Source organism: Anolis sagrei, chromosome 3 (assembly GCF_037176765.1).
Source record: "Anolis sagrei isolate rAnoSag1 chromosome 3, rAnoSag1.mat, whole genome shotgun sequence".
In the NCBI taxonomy this organism is placed as follows: Eukaryota; Metazoa; Chordata; class Lepidosauria; order Squamata; family Dactyloidae; genus Anolis; species Anolis sagrei.
This window is the reverse complement of record NC_090023.1, coordinates 87629557-87645869: the sequence shown is the minus strand read 5'-3', so window position 1 is coordinate 87645869 and position 16313 is coordinate 87629557. Positions and strand designations below refer to the sequence as shown.

The 16313-nt window shown below is 38.5% G+C and overlaps 1 protein-coding gene across 1 annotated transcript in view; it reads left to right on the top strand.

Annotated features, from left to right (window-relative positions):
• PHEX (phosphate regulating endopeptidase X-linked) overlaps nt 1–10551 on the top strand; it is a 140944-nt gene extending 130393 nt beyond the window's left edge. Inside the window, exons 17-22 of the mRNA XM_060770102.2 lie at nt 332–399; nt 2215–2345; nt 2472–2537; nt 2671–2775; nt 3783–3859; nt 8766–10551. Coding sequence (XP_060626085.2) covers nt 332–399; nt 2215–2345; nt 2472–2537; nt 2671–2775; nt 3783–3859; nt 8766–8868 — 550 coding nt within the window. The 3' untranslated portion in view covers nt 8869–10551. The remainder of the gene's footprint in view (nt 1–331; nt 400–2214; nt 2346–2471; nt 2538–2670; nt 2776–3782; nt 3860–8765) is intronic.
• The last annotated feature ends 5762 nt before the right edge of the window (nt 10552–16313 follow it).

The following is a 16313-nucleotide window of genomic DNA, read 5'->3' as shown; positions in this document are numbered from 1 at the left end:
ATTTGTACAAGGCATTTATAGGTTTCGTGTACCTAGAGAGCAGTGTTCGATGTGACTGTGTACCTACTTTTCAGTCTTTTATGAATACATTAGTCTTACTTCCACAATGAACTATTAATCATTACCAAGTTCCTTTGTTAACAATCAAGCTCTCATAGTTACCCCCCCCCCCCATGGATTCTTGGAAGATTTTCTCCTGTTCACTATTCCCTTTTTGATTGCAGCAGTATTGATATTCTTATTTAGATGTCAAATTAAGCCACATTTTAGTCCTCTGTCTGTTTCATGGGGCTGTTTACATATTAAAAGAAGCACTGAATTTATTTTCCAGGTCTTTAAGCTATGGTGCTATTGGAGTAATTGTTGGACATGAGTTCACCCATGGATTTGATAATAATGGTGAGTAACTATCCCTGTTTCATTCTTTGATTAGAAAACAAAACAACTGTTACAATCCTTTACACACTTATGTAGGTGAAAGGCCAAGCTGTTTGAGTTTTAGTCCTAAAAATATATGTGTAGGATTATGATGTACATCATACTTCATTTCCCTTCTCTCAGCCCTCTTCTAAGAAATATAAACCTTCAGGTTGTTAGGAACTGATTTATGCCAATGTTCCCAATTAGTTGCAATCTATTGTAAATTAACTAACCCATAATTTCACTTTACTTCAAAGTTATTTCCATATTGTTTGTCTCTGAGTTCACAGCAATGTAATTGCAATGTTAAAGCTACCAAGTGATTGTGGGCTGCCCACTGAATGACGTCTTTGGAGCAGATGTTGCTGAATTACAATCCCCCTCATTTCTGGCTAGTACCAATGTAAGCAGTTATCCAACAACTTCTAGAGAACCATTTGTTCTTCAATTCTGGTTTGGAGTGTGGGATGTCCTGGAATTCTGATTCATTAAACCTATGGTCAATTAAGTTTGGGTCTTTATTGCGTTCTTTCTTTCCTGTCTTTCACTTGTCTTATTTTTCATTCTGCCCCGTAATTCCTGCATCTTCTCAACATTTCCTAGGGCCATGCCACACAGTAATTTAACCCAGAATATGATTCACTAATGAGATTCTGGGGATTTATGTTTTTATTGGTTTTATTGATTTGTATGGTTTTCTATTCATGCTGAATGTTTTAACTGTATTTTGTGCTGTTGGGGGCATTGAATTGTGCCGACTGTAAACCGCCTTGAATTGCCTTTGGGCTGAGAAGGGCAGTATATGAATATGGCAAATAAATAAATAAATATCAAGGCAGAAAATCCTAGGTTATTTCTGCCTTGGAGATTCTGAGATTCTCCAAAGTTCAGCACCAGAGGAAGGGAGATGGGTAGCTAATGAATCAGGGAAACAAGGAAACAAGGAGGAGGAATCGGGGGCCCTTCCACACAGCTGAATAAAATCCCACATTATCTGCTTTGAACTGGAATATGGATGTGGCAGTGTGGCAGTGTGGGTTCAGATAACCCATTTCAAAGCAGATATTGTGGTTCGGATGTGGCAGTGTGGGCTCAGATAACCCATTTCAAAGCAGATATTGTGGGATCACTTGGGTACACACTGAATCATCATCAAAACAGATTGTCAGAATTAGAATCACAAGGAATTTTTTTCTGACAATCCTGGCCATTCCCAAATCAAGTTAACAAATGGAAGTGCCCCTCATTGCTTCTGTCACAGTAATACTTAAAGTTGGCTGACTGAAAATATCTCACAATGGCATTATGTCACCCAACCTGAAACCTCAAACAACAAGAAATGTATAGGTGTTAATTCCTAGTCATTAAATAAATGGAATAAATTTGATTAAAATAAGATAATTTATTTATTTATTTATTTATTTATTTATTTGGGGTTCTTTTACCCCGCCCTTCTCACCCCGAAGGGGACTCAGGGCGGCTTACAGAGGCAAGGCACACTTTGATGCCCGCATCATAAAAACAATCATACACAAAATTACATCAATTCACAGTTGACAACAATTCATGCATTATAACCATAAAATCAATAAAATCAATAAAACCAATACAAACCCAATTTCTGTGTGCATGTTTTAAGAATAGTGTCTCTTTTTAAGTAATTTTCATGGGGGTTTGTTTGTTTGTTTGTTTATTAGGATTGTAACCCACTATCTTTCCCAGAAATGGACACAAAAGAGGTTCATAACTATTTCATATAACTTTAGATTTGTTCTTTTGCAAACAAAAATACAGGCCGTAAATATGACAAAAATGGAAATTTGGATCCCTGGTGGTCTTTGGCCTCTGAAGAGAAATTTAAAGAGAAAACAAAATGCATGATCAATCAGTACAACAACTATTATTGGAAGAAAGCAGGCTTGAATGTAAGTCATGGAGGAATGGTGAGATTCTTTGTAGATCTCTCCCCACCCCACTTTCCCATATATTGAAATATTTTATGTAGAGCATATCAAAATGGTCTTAATTATTCCTATTCTTTCATTTTTCAGGTCAAAGGAAAAAGAACTTTGGCAGAAAACATTGCAGATAATGGAGGCTTGCGGGAGGCTTTTAGGGTAAGCAGCAATTTTGCTTCTACGCTCGCAACCCCCACCCTATCCACAAACAAACTGAAGCACAGTGTTGTGATAACAAGAGCCGATGAGGTTTGCACCTCCTTAAATTTGCTCCCATTGTACCCTTCATTAGGCTTATAGGAAATGGATCAAAGAAAAGAGACAAGGAGAGGAGGAGGCCCTATTACCGGGCATTGACTTCACCCACAATCAGCTGTTCTTTCTGAGTTACGCTCACGTGAGTAATACTAAGCAGCATTTCAGAAATGATGTGAAAATTTAGCTGCTCACTTTATGGTGTACAGACAATTCTTCTTGATTACAAAAAGAAACTCTGAGATGCTATTGAGCCATGGATCTCGGGTGGAGGTGGGTTAGTTTTCCTCCCTTTTCCTTCTGCTGAAGATTTCCACATTCCCTTTGTGGATAAGCAAAGACCAAACAACCAAACATTGGGAAGAACTAAAACGAATCAAACTAAGGGAGAAATAGAGGATCTGCATGGACTTTCCCCAGGTCAGCTCCCTGTTGTGTATATGTGCATATGAAAGAAGGTGAATTCCTTATTGAAAGTGGCATAACATTCAGTTTGGTACTGCTTTAGTTCAGTTAACCCATTATTTTCTGGTTACTCCTCTGAACTTAAAGCAATACAGGCAGTCACTGAGTTACAAACATGCAACTTACAAATGACTCATACTTAAGAATGGGAGTGAGACAACAGGAAGTGAGAGAAATCTACCCCTTGGAAGGGAAATTCACCCCTGAAAGAGTTCTCAAGGAGGAAAGGGTTTCCATTGAAGTTTTATCACCCATCCTTGTTTCCACAACAAGCCAAAATTTTCAAAATCCTATCACAGGGGCAGAAAATGAGGTGAAATCTTTTGAACTGGGGCACAGACAGCAAACCAAACACCACAGGGATGTCAACCATTCCCTATGCTTTCCAAAGATACATAAATATAGATATATGTATGTATATGTATATCTGGAGTGCCTGTTTTGACTTACATAAAAATTCAACTTAAGAACAAAACCTACAGAACCGTGTTCATAATTTGGGGACTGCCTATACATCAGAGGGTCCATCTAAAATTTTCTTACCACAACTTAGTGATTTCAGCATATTTGCCGAAATCAAATAAGCTTTTTTTGGCTCTTGTACTTGCACTCAATTTATAAGGATTTTTTTATGCATCTGAGATTGTAGACACAACTTCAATTATCAATTTTCTTTTGTTTTAGGTAAGATGTAACTCCTTTAGACCAGAAGCAGCAAGAGAGCAAATCTACACTGGAGCTCATAGTCCTCCTCAATTTAGGTACTTTAAGGTGTTTTTTCTCTTCTCCCAGTTGTACTTTTATAAACTTACACTTAATAGAAAATGTAAAAGTAAAAGTAATTAACTCTTAAGTTGTTCCTGTCTTCGCATAAAAGATTGCAGTTCTTTGATTCTTCTCTTGTATTTCCATATAGTTCTCTGTTTTCTTTCTTTCCACACCATTTTGTACTTCAATCATGTCCATAGTTTTCTCAATCCACAGGACATACATTTGGCCTGTAGTGGGTACAAAGGAGGGACTACAGAGTGAGCAGGAGGTGGGAATGTTCTGATACATTCACAAACCCATTCAAGTATGCTTCCTGAATGGCATGCGGGTACAATATTTGTCAGGAAAGAGGGTACATGTCGTAACTGTACCCTCTTCCCTTTTTGCATGTCTAGAAATCAGATACGTTTTTTTAGTTTAATTCTCTCTCTACGGGTAAAAAAGTACCTGTAGAGAATCTAATCTTCACCTTTTTTGACTAAATTCCCTTCCTGAAATTAATGTGTGCATTAGATTTGCCTAATATGTTAATCTTACTGCTGAGCTAAAACAAAAGGGGAAGCTGCTTCAGGAGCTGCACCTGGAGCTCCTATTTGAGGGACTTCATCTCTAATTTAATTGCTGTGGCTGTATGTTATGCTATGAAATGCCAGGATTTGTAGTTTGGTAAGGCATCAGCATTCTTTGGCAGCTCCCACAGTCCAAAACTACAGTCCCCATGACCCCATTGCATTGAGCCATAGCAGTTAAAGTGGAATCACTCTACTTTAACTCCAAGGTTTTCCTTTCTGTTGCTGGAAGTTTTGGTGTTCTATTTATTTATTTATTTATTTCATTTGTATACCGCTCTTCTCAGCCCTTAGGCGACTCAGAGCGGTTAACAGCAACAGTTTCAGTATACACAGTACAAAATCATTGGGCATTTAAAAGCAATAACCTAACAAATTAATTAAACAGTAAACATCAATACAGCAATACATCAATATAACAAATCCGTCAGGTCTCATCAATAGAATCAGAATCCAGTCTGGTTATCCATTATTCCATGTTCCACTAATCAATCAATTACACTGCTTCTAGCACTTTCATTTTTAAGGAAGGCGTTGTAAGCATGCAGCCACTGTAATGCACGTCTTTTTTTGGCCAAATTACAAAGAGTGCATTTTTTGCCACTGCACATTACATTTGCCAGCAAATACTTCTTTTGGTTTCAGGATTTTGCAAATTAAGGTGTGCATTAGATTTGATGGCGCATTAGACTCAAGTAAATTTGTGTATATATTTTACCATTTATTTGGTTTGATTTTGTAGCTTTTTGTATTAGATTTTATTCTAGTCCCCTTGAGAATTGCTGGATCTACATAAATATAGTAAGAAAAAAATAATTGGAATCTCTCTCTCTCTTTGTGTGTGTGTATGTGTGTGTGTGTGCATGCACACACATACACATAGGTTTGCCTGTGATACTTATTGGGGACAAATGCTTAAGAATTGAACTAAACACTTGCTGGTTGCCTTTCTCACTTGACTAACAGTTACACAGATCTTAGGTCAGCATCTTAGCAATGACATAGTCTGTTCCACTGTAACTGAAGGCAGCAAGCTATCTGGTCAGGGCAATCCTTGTGAAACATAAAGTTCTGTCTTACAGTACCCTACTTACTCACATCTCAGCCTGATGCCTGTTTTCTGGTCATTTAAAGAAAGGCTATGATGAAGCAATATTAGTGCCAGTGCACTACATAAGCAATGTATCACATGCACATTCCTAGTGCCTACTGGGTGCATTGCAAGATAGCTGCATTTTTGCCTGCTCACTTACCCAGTAGCCATTCCCCTCTTTAATCTTTATAGTTGAGATGGAGAGTGAGACAGCAGCTAGACAGCTTTATATTGTAACAGCTGGTGTTTCTGTCAATATATAGGAGGGACTTCACCATCCTCTATCAGCCATTGTCTTTCCTCTGCCTACAAGTAGGGCCAGCCCTGTGGACTGTAATCTTAGAAGTGTAATTGTACCACAGGATTGTATTATTTCATCCAGCAGAAATGTGAAAAGAATTCTCTTTTGTCCTTATGGTCTACTTGAAATCAACTTCTCAATTGTACACATTCTGCAGAATGAAGACAAAAAGGCTAGGGATATGGAACCTTTGGGGCTCTGAAAATGCAATTTCATTTAACAAGTTATTCTTCCAAAGGAAGAGTTTGGCAGTAAGGCAGCACAGTTCAATTATGGTGCAAGGTTATTATTATTTTTTATAAATGGAGAACTCAAGCAAGAAACTGAAAAGCATAAGAGCTATCAGACCAAACAAGTTAAATGGGCAGCTCGTTAAAGCGCCCTCCAATCCACATACATTGTAAATTAATATGACACACAGAGAAATAATTATTATAAAGGTAATATGGTACAAAATGCCAACCCAAGGAAAAGGCAGTAATACTAAGATCACTATTTAATATGCTGCTGCAGACCATGAGTAAGGCAGAATATCAGAATGCATAAAAAGCTGGGATGAAAAATAATACAGGGGGGATTATAACACAATTATACCCATTAATCCTGTGCCCTCATCAAGACTATTATGCTCAGTCCTGATCACCTCATCTAGAATATGAGACTGCAGATCTGAAGTCAAGGGGTAGCAAGCATAATTAAGTAGAATGCATGAAGAGTAGTACCAAAGGTGATTGACAAGATTTGTGTTATTTACTTTAGGAAAGAGATTAATGAAAGTGTATATAATAATGGCTGCTGAAGGGAAGACACTTCAGTTGTGTCTTATCTGGCTTACATAACCAAGGTATTCTAGATGATACAGGAGTTGGACTCCCTCCATGTTAAATCCGTTATTTTGTATCATATACAAATTATGGCAGATTACAAACTTCCTCTACAAGTACAGAATGAGTAGAAGTATTTGAAGTTAAATATTTATTTATTTATTTATTATTTAAACGTATATGCCGCCACTCCCCTGGGGCTCGGAGCGGCTTACAAGAATAGCTAAAATCTAACAAAATTAAAAAAAAATTTAAACAATTTAAAAACAATAATATCAAACATTAAAAGCCTGTCGAAACAGGTATGTCTTACATGCCCTGCGGAAAGCAGACAGACAGAGGTGGCCATTTTACAAAGCAATCTGAAGCAAAGCGCCTCAAGCACTATTGTTCAGAAAGCTAAAGGTTTTTACATTTTAAATCATTTTTATTACATACTGAAAATGTACAACTTCTTTTAAGATGGTCCTTAACATAAGACGGTATTTTCAAGGATGTTAATCCTTGCTAGTGTCTCCCTTACTTCTCTACAACCCCTTCCCATCTACCATTTGATACAGCAGTACTGCAGTTCCCACAGAGGCAAAAAAATTGGGTAGAAATAAACTACAGTTGGCCTTCCACATTGGCAGAGATTAGGAGTGAAAGAACCTTGCAAAAATAGAAGAAATGCAATAACTCGGGGGGGGGGGGGGTATCTCATGGCTTCCTTCTGGAGCCAGTGAGTGTGGAATTGCTTCTCCTCCACCTCTCCTGAAGCTGTATTGGGGGAGGGGGGAGGGGAGACAACCAATTCTGGAAGCCTAGGCTAGCAGAGCTGGTTGGCTGGCAAAAGAGATCACTGCTGCTCTGGCTCCTCCTGCAACTTTGGGAGAAGAGGAAGAACAGTGAGCCCATTTGCCAACCAGCTCTTGAATCCTACACACTAGATGGCTGCCAAAGTTAGTTGGCAAAGAAGATCACTGTTCCACTACATTTTGCAATTCTGTAGAAGGGGCAGAATGGTAGTGAGTTCCTTTGCTGAAAAGCTCTAAAATCTTATGCACTGGTTGGCTGCTAGAGTTAGTTGGCAAAGTTGAAGCAGCACCAAAATTGAAGCAGCAGCAAATGGCTTTCCACCCACCTCCAGAAATCCTTGCAGTGCTGAGGTTCCAAAAGTGATTGGCAAACAAACCCTTTGGAATGAACTACATTATCAGTTGGACTTTAATAGGTTTTGCTCTTCTTGCATAGACTTCCTTCATTCTAAGGGAAGATTTTGTGCAATATTATTTTGATTTTTCTGCCATAGGTAATCAAATGTTTTAAAATTTAAACAGTTTTACATTCAGAAATAAAGAGAACAGGATAGGGAAGGAATTTTTTGTGTTGATAGATTTGAAGTAACATGGTCCTGGATGGTTAGTGAAAAGTTACACTAAGATAAACAACCCACAGCCCATGGGCACCTACTTTACCCCATAGCCCAAGGTGCAGGGGTAAGGGCTGTTGCTATTGACAGTGCTAGGACAGCAATCTAGATTGGAGACATGGAGGTGAAGAGAAAGGGAGAAAGCTGTCTTCATTGCTTAGCAGGGAAACTCCATTCCTCTCCCCCAGAAAAAGGAAAGGTTGTTTTGCTCTTGTTGGGTGCCTTCAAATAATTTCTAACTTATGATGACCCTAATGCAAACCCATCACAGGATGTTCTTGGCAATGTTTGTTCAGAGTGTGTTAGCCCAAGTTTCCCTTTTAGTATGAAATTGTGTTTTTTTGCCCAAGATCACCTGGTGGGTCTTCATGGTTGAGTGGAGATTTGAACCCTGGAATCATAGTTCAACATCCAAACCACCTCATCCTGCTGACTCCTAAACTGCTGTTTAAATTTATATAGCCCATCCTTAAATAAACTTTACATTAAATACACCACATACATTTAAATGTCTTGAGGAAGAATTCAACAATCCTGTTACATGTCCAGAAGTGAGTTCCATTCTACTTGACAATAAGACATGGACACATATGCTTGTTTAGAACAAAGAAAGGTCACAACTGTTTTTGAAAAAGAATCTGTGACACTTCATTATATTTTATTAAAATATTTTCTCTCTTTCCTCCCACTCCTTTCAGAGTTATTGGTGCCATGAGTAACTTTGAGGAATTCCGAAAAGCTTTCAACTGTCCAGAGAATACTACAATGAACCGAGGCCCTGAGTCCTGCCGGCTTTGGTAGCGGTTCCTCTGAAATTCTGCACTGAAATCACTTCCTCGTTTTAACAGTTCCAAACTCTTCCTGAGCTACTGCTGCTTCAGAACAGTAGAAGCCAGCTGTGGACCAGATTCACATTTTTTGTGATGCATGTGCTCTGTCATCTGGGTAGACAACCCACAGAGACCTGCTATTATTTGCTTGTTCAAGATACAGAAATGAAGTGGAATGGAGGCTATATAAAAGAATATCTGCCATCAGAAAAATAGATGGATGTGTTCCTTTTGTATAGTGATTCTGACAAATACAAACTATGATTTAGCAGGCCGATCCCTATCTACAGTTAGTCTACAGTAAGGCCTGCTGTATTCAGTTTGTATATTTTAGAAAATATGAATGGGAAACTATAATGTTGTTTTGAAAATGGTTAATAGGAACATTATACAACATAGACATACAAGCCATCATAAACAAAAGAAACTTTGGAAGTTTGACTAAAGCAGTGCTTCACAGACTTTCATCCTCCAGAAGTCCCTGCTGGCACAGCCAATAGCCAGATATTCTGTAAGCTGAAGTCCTAAACACCTGGAGGGCCAAAGAACCACTGGACTTAGGAAACAGCAGGTGAGGGTGAGACTGTTTCATTTTCCCCTCTCAAGATATTTTTATGATCACATTTTCACTTTCCTAACAACTTATCTTTCATCTAGGGTGGAAAAGGTATAATACACTTCCTCTCTTATCCCTTATATGAATCCAAGCTCACACATATGTATTTGCATATATGCTATTTCCACATTCCTCTAATACCACTGCAGAGGCCACAGTTGCTACTATGAAGCAAAGGAAGCATATTTTCTTCTTTGCTTTTGTAATTTTAGTGCCTCCAACTTCAGCTGATATGCATCCCATCCATGAGGTGAATTGAGACCAAAGCAAAAGTGACTGGACTCTTTAGCAGTGAGACCTGCTGCAGTGAAAACAGAATGCAAACTTCTGTCTGAATGTACTGATTTTTCCTATATACACATGTGCAGGGGTTTGCTGTTATTTGTTGATTTTAGTTATAATATTCATAAATTTGGGAAAGTGGTGGGACATACATTAAATAACAAAATAAAATGTATGAAGGCTTCAGTACAAATGATCCTGACATAGGGTCTGAACTTCACTAAGCGAATTGTACTAATTTTCTATTGAAATATTGGCTAAATTAACTTGATTTTGATATGACTAATATTTAGGCCTAAATCTCATTCCTATTCTTTGTTAGAGTAGATTCATCAAAGCAAAGCTAGCGCTGATTTACTATTCAGCTATTAATTCAGTGAGTTTATTCCAGCTGGGATTTGCAGTTGAATTTACACAATTTCCCATACTTATGTATAATATAAGTGACAGACCTTCTGAAGAGCTAATATGTGGCACAAGCCATACCACATACCCAAACTATTGCTGAAGAACTGTGGAAATTAGTCCTCATTCAAGTTAAACCGAATGTAAAGGGTCAATTTTTTTGGATTTTCCTTTTTCCTATTCGTTTTAATTTTTTATGCTACATAATTGTTCAGTATAAAATAACATTTATTTAGAATTATTGTTGTACACATTTTTGGACATTATTTTTGAGATAGACAGTAATGCTGTTGAAGCAAAGAAATTTTTGTTATTGATATCAAATAATAAAAGCTTTATATAATTCCTTGATGCAGTATTATTCTCTTGTCTTCATTTGTGATAATCCACAATACACATTTTGAGATTTTCCATGTATTTATTCTATATATTATATGGTTTCTTTATGTAATCAGCTGCTTTGTATTCACACATGAAGATACGTCATGTATTTAGAATAAATAATTTTGCAAGGCTGCTTCAGATTTATTGAAATTGTTTTTGAGGCCTCCCTGAGTCCCCTTGTGGGAAGAAGGTCGGGATAGAAATGAATGAATGAACGAATGAATAAATAAATAAATAAATAAATAAATAAATAAATAAATGATCATGGCAGCATTGCTATGACTGCAAAGAGCCCTAAACTAACCAAGATGGGTGGTGGCGGATATTTCATTCTTAAGTGCTTCAGTCACCAGTGCTTAGCTCTGCTTTATTATTGCATTCAAAGACCCATTTGTAATTGTAAGACTGTATAAATGTAACTATGTTGGCCTGGCATTGAAAGTCTTGTGGGCCACAGAAATGATGCGGCGGGCTGAATTCATCCGGATTGTTCAGACACATGTGATCTATAATATGCCAATAAAACTTACTGGGGAGAAAATTCTTCTTCCTAGCCTGTGTAGGAGCTAGTATTTGGAGCACTGAATGCTAAAGGGAGAAAGAAAGATAAAGTCAAGAGAGAGAAAGAGGTGAGAGAAAGAGAGAGAAAGAGGTGTGCAGGAAGAAGTGAAGTCTGAGAATCTCTATAGTTAAGAAGGCAACAAAGTAGGCAGTAAAAACTGTCTATCTTAAGTTATGTCACTCTGTAGGCACATAGCTATTTGTACAACTCACATAGTCACACATTTTTAAAAACATGTTCAATCACATTTCACTAACAGAATTCAACTCAACTAATGGATCAGCTCTTTACACTGATTCCTACAGCTCCTCAGTCGGTGTATTGCTGACTTGAAGACTGCAGCCTGTGAGACCAATCACTTCTTTTAAAATGAATAGTTTAAATTCACTCTTTGACATTATATCATATAAATGTCTTCCCTGCAAATCACCTTTATGCTATACAACATATTTATTCTTCTGCATCACTAAACCATTGTATGATTTCATTCCATCATTGTTGCTCTGTGTACTCCTAGTTGAATTCCTGAGTTGCAGTTTATTGCATGAGCTTCACAATACTTTAAAGCAGTGGTTCTCAACCTGTGGGTCCCCAGGTGTTTTGGCCTACAACTCCCAGAAATCCCAGCCCATTTACCAGCTGTTAGGATTTCTGGGAGTTGAAGGCCAAAACATCTGAGCACCCACAGGTTGAGAACCACTGCTTTAAAGTATATTTCATTTCTTTCTAGAAAGGATTGGTTACTGTAGGCTGACAAATGTATACATGCAAAAATCGGCCTGTGTTTCCTGACTTCAGAAATGAAATTTTGCACTTACTTAAATTGCTTTGGGAGACCATGGCTTATCTGCTCCAGAAAGAACCTACTTCACTAATCAACTAATTTAATCCAATTTAAAACATCAGATATTTGAGATTCCCCTGTGATTATTCAGACCAAAGCATGCGTCTTATTAAATATGCTATCAAAGCTTCCAGTTAAAAAGAAACGAGATAACAAACATTACACTAACCTGTGATCATAGAAACAGATGATTATATGATATTAGTTTCTACTAGCACAGCTGTGAGAAGTAGTTCCAAAAATAGACTCCAAATTTTAATCACATCATATATAGCATGGGATCTTTCAATATGGTTATACCGTACTTTCTTCTGAAGACTGTATCACTTACTTTGTTAGTAAAGTAGTTACAACAATAGTTGTGGTTGTATAACCTGCTTTATAGTTTCACATTGTAATGAGGTCCTTCCATCAATGTCCAAAGGCACCACCAAACAATGGCACCACAAATCAGCAATATCACCAGATATAGTGTAACAGTGATGTACAGATCTGACATTGAGGGGAAATTGGGCATACAGCGTGCATAAGAAAAAAAAAAAAGCTCTTCACATGAGGCATTTTTGCCCTGTTTTGCTGCTTTTATGCGTGGCTTGGACGGGGCCTGCTGTGATGCACGGCAGGCCACACCTTCAATTCTCCGAAAGCGGGGTAGAAGCGCCAAAAGGTGCTTCCTCCACCGCTGTGGGGAGGAAAGTGTTGTTTGGGTAGCTTCATTGGAGCTACCCGCTTTTTCCTCCCCCTTTTGCCATGTGATGTCAGAAAGGGCGGCAGGGAAAGGGTGCCAATGTTATCCAATCCGCACCGTGTGGGGTGGAGGGAGGGCACGTGAGGCATCACAAGCTGCCATACATGCCTTCCCTTTAGCGCTGCAATGGCATGGCCATGTGAAAAGGTGGAAAGAGGTGGAAAGAGTTACTCACTTGTAACCCTCCAGTTTTGCAGTGCATTCAACCACTTGGGCCCAGTTCAGCTGACGTCTTAAACAAGAGTGAGCCAAGTGTGACATAGGGATTCCATTCAACACACCTCTCCATCCTTGACTACTGGGATGCTTATGGGCGTTTGAATTAACTAATATAGGGAAGGTCACAAATTTCCAAGTCCTGACCTACTCTCAATTTAAATTACCTTGACGTCAATGTATCATAATGATGTAGTTTCTTAGAAACTTGCTTCATGTCACTTTGGGATAAAAAAGGCCCTTACATTATGTCATAGTTGGGTCATGGGCAATCTACATCTTTACCTTTATTATTTCTAGAAATCAAAGGGATCTGTGCATCTGAGCTAGACAGGTTGTCAATACTAGGGGTCCATGGAAACTGGTCAGTCAAGCAGTCAAAAGGCCAGAAAACCTGAGCCACATTTATTTCTTTATCCAGGTACAGAAAAACCTTTGAAGCACATGGTGTCGTAAACTCAGGTGGGTAAAGAACTATCTTAATAATCTTTTGAAGTTTCCATCTAAAAATGACTAGTCAGAGAAAGCTTAAGTACTGCTGACTCAGGGAAAAGAAGATTGTATTTTAAGTAGGCAGTGCTGCCAACAGAATATTGACTTAGATAGGAGGACCAGATTACATTTAGATCAAAGGAATGGCAGCGAACAAGTTAAAATGAGTTCTAAATATATTCAGGAATAAAGTTTGAGAAATTCCCCAGTCCAGCCAATGAGCTCTGCATTGCAAGAAGCAGTCCTCTAGGGTTGCTAGAATGAAAACTTGAGACTGCTCTTGCACCTTAAATGGTTGTGTAGGACAGAAAATTCCAGGAAGCACTGCATTTTATCTGTTTGCATGACATCCAGCTCCTGCTGAAATTCCCTCTTCTATACAACAATTATACCGATGCTGCCTCCAGTTTTCAATTCAACTACAGTGCTGATATACAGTATAGCTCCAGGTGTATCTTGTACTTCTAAGCACTGGAAAAATACATTGCATTGCCATATAATGGGTAGACATAAATGATTGCCTGTGATTAGGGAATTAATATGGTGTATCAGTTAGGAGTGTTGGCTGAAGATTTGCGAGATACAGATTTGAGTTCCCACTATACCATGCAATTTATTGGGTGACTTCAGACTAGGTAGTCTCTGACCTACCCTAACTCCCTGGATTATTGTGAGGGCAAAGTTGTGAAACAAAAAATCATACATGCCATTTTGAGATCACCAGAGGAAACATGGGATATAAATGTTTACTACAACAGCAACAACACTTATAATACATAGAACACAATCCAATGCATATTTACTTGGTAAGGCATACTTTTCAGATATACTTATACAGAGTAAATGTTCAGACATAGTCATGTCTGGCTGGATCAGTAAGCAAAGGAATTATGTACCACCTTTGAGGCTGAACAAAAGAAATTGGTACCATAGATGTTTGCAGATTTAAGTGTACTCTGTCAGATGCATTTAATGAAGTGACTAAGAGCAGGTTGTGTGAACAGCAATATCAATTCAAAACTTGTGGATATAATGACAAAGGAACAAGTACAGTTTTAACAATGGCCATTAGGAGATAAATGCAAGAAGAAATATGTTGCCTAAAGCTAAGGCGAGTAGACAACCATGTGAATGTTGGAGGAAATTATTGGAACATTGTGTGATGCAGGCTGGGAACCAGAAAAGAGATGTGATGAACTGAATAAGAGAAACCTCATGAGACCGGAGTGCTTATATGTGTTGTGTACTTAGAAATTATTGTCCCAATTTAAACCACTGTTGATTGACTAGAGTTTCCTTTTATTCTTTCCAATGTTTTGAAAGGTTTTTTTTAATTTAAAGACTGCTATTTTGAGATCCAAGGTGTAATATTCAGGAACATTGAATTGTTCTGCAATTGGCTATTGTAGATTCCTATTCCTGATTTATGTCCATTTATCCTTTGGTTTGGAGACTGGCCTTTTTACCCAGTGTAGACTGCTGAAGAACATTGCTGAGCCAGGATGGCATGTATCACCTTATGCCTATAATATTGTGAAAATGGAAAACAGAATGTTGGAGGGCAGGAAAAGAGATTTAAAGATGGGCTCAAAGCCAGCCTTAAAAACTCTGGCATAGACACTGAGAACTGGGAAGCCCTGGCCCTTGAGCACTCCAGCTGTCGGTCAGCTATGACCAGCAGTGTTGTAGAATTTGAAGAGGCAGGAATGGAGGGAGAAGGAGAGAAATGTGCCAAGAGAAAGGCACATCAAGCCCCGACCAAGACCACCTTCCACCTGGAAAACAATGTCTTCACTGCGGGAGAAGATGCAGATCAAGAAGAGGGATCCACAGTCACCTATGGACCCACTGCCAATACACTGATCCTGGAAGACTGTCCTATTCGGACAACGAAGGATTGCCTAAGTAAAAGTAATAATATTGTGGGGTGATGTGATTTGATCCTGTGATGCCATTTTCTGAGTATATGTGTGGCCAAAGTTAGCATCTGAGTTTGTGGCAAGGTCGTTCATCTATGGCCCCTCCTACACTGCTTTGATAATCTGGATTATATGGCAGTGTAGAAGGGGCCTATGTTGTGTGTCCTCCTGTAGATAAGTAGTAACTGTTGAGATTGGGAAGCTGTCAGTAGGCAAGGCCTGCCACCAAGAGCCCTTAAGAGAGCAGCAATATTATTCAGAATTGGTTGCCTCAATTGGAAGTTGTATGTGACTACAACTGGGGTTCTACCATTTCCTGTCTTTAATCTGCTCTATAATAGATTAACCCTTGGTCCAAGGCTCCATCTACACAAAACCTGGAAGAAAGTGGGATAAAGGGGAGGGGGGCTAGAAAATGCAGTCAAAAATGCACACTTGATTGCAAGATTGCATGAAAAACACATGATAAAAAAGTTTGCATAAAATCTGATATTGGGTAAAAAATACACTGCTATGAAGCACTGTATATCCCAGTGCTCCCCATAAAATGAGACTTCCTTGTAGTACGTTTATCCTCATTTTAAAAATCCTGAAACATCTGGTAAGGGATGTAAACAGGTGGAGCCATAGACACACAGGTGGCTATATTGAAGCATGAGAGGAAAGCAATTCTCATGAGAACTCTCTCCGACCATTCATTTTTTCCTCATATTTCCGAAAGGACACAGAGCTTGAATTTACACAGTGGGCACCAGCATGGTAGGCAAGTGACCCCAAAGAGAAACAGGGTTTAGGAGGGCAAATCTAAAGACACCATGAGGGCGAGGAGAGACGACAACAGGAAATCTGCTTGTGTGCACTTCAGCCTTTCTGAGCATTCCACCTTGGATCACAGAATAGTAGTTCTTGAAAAAAAAAACAAAAATAAAAAAAACTACGAAAGAAGAT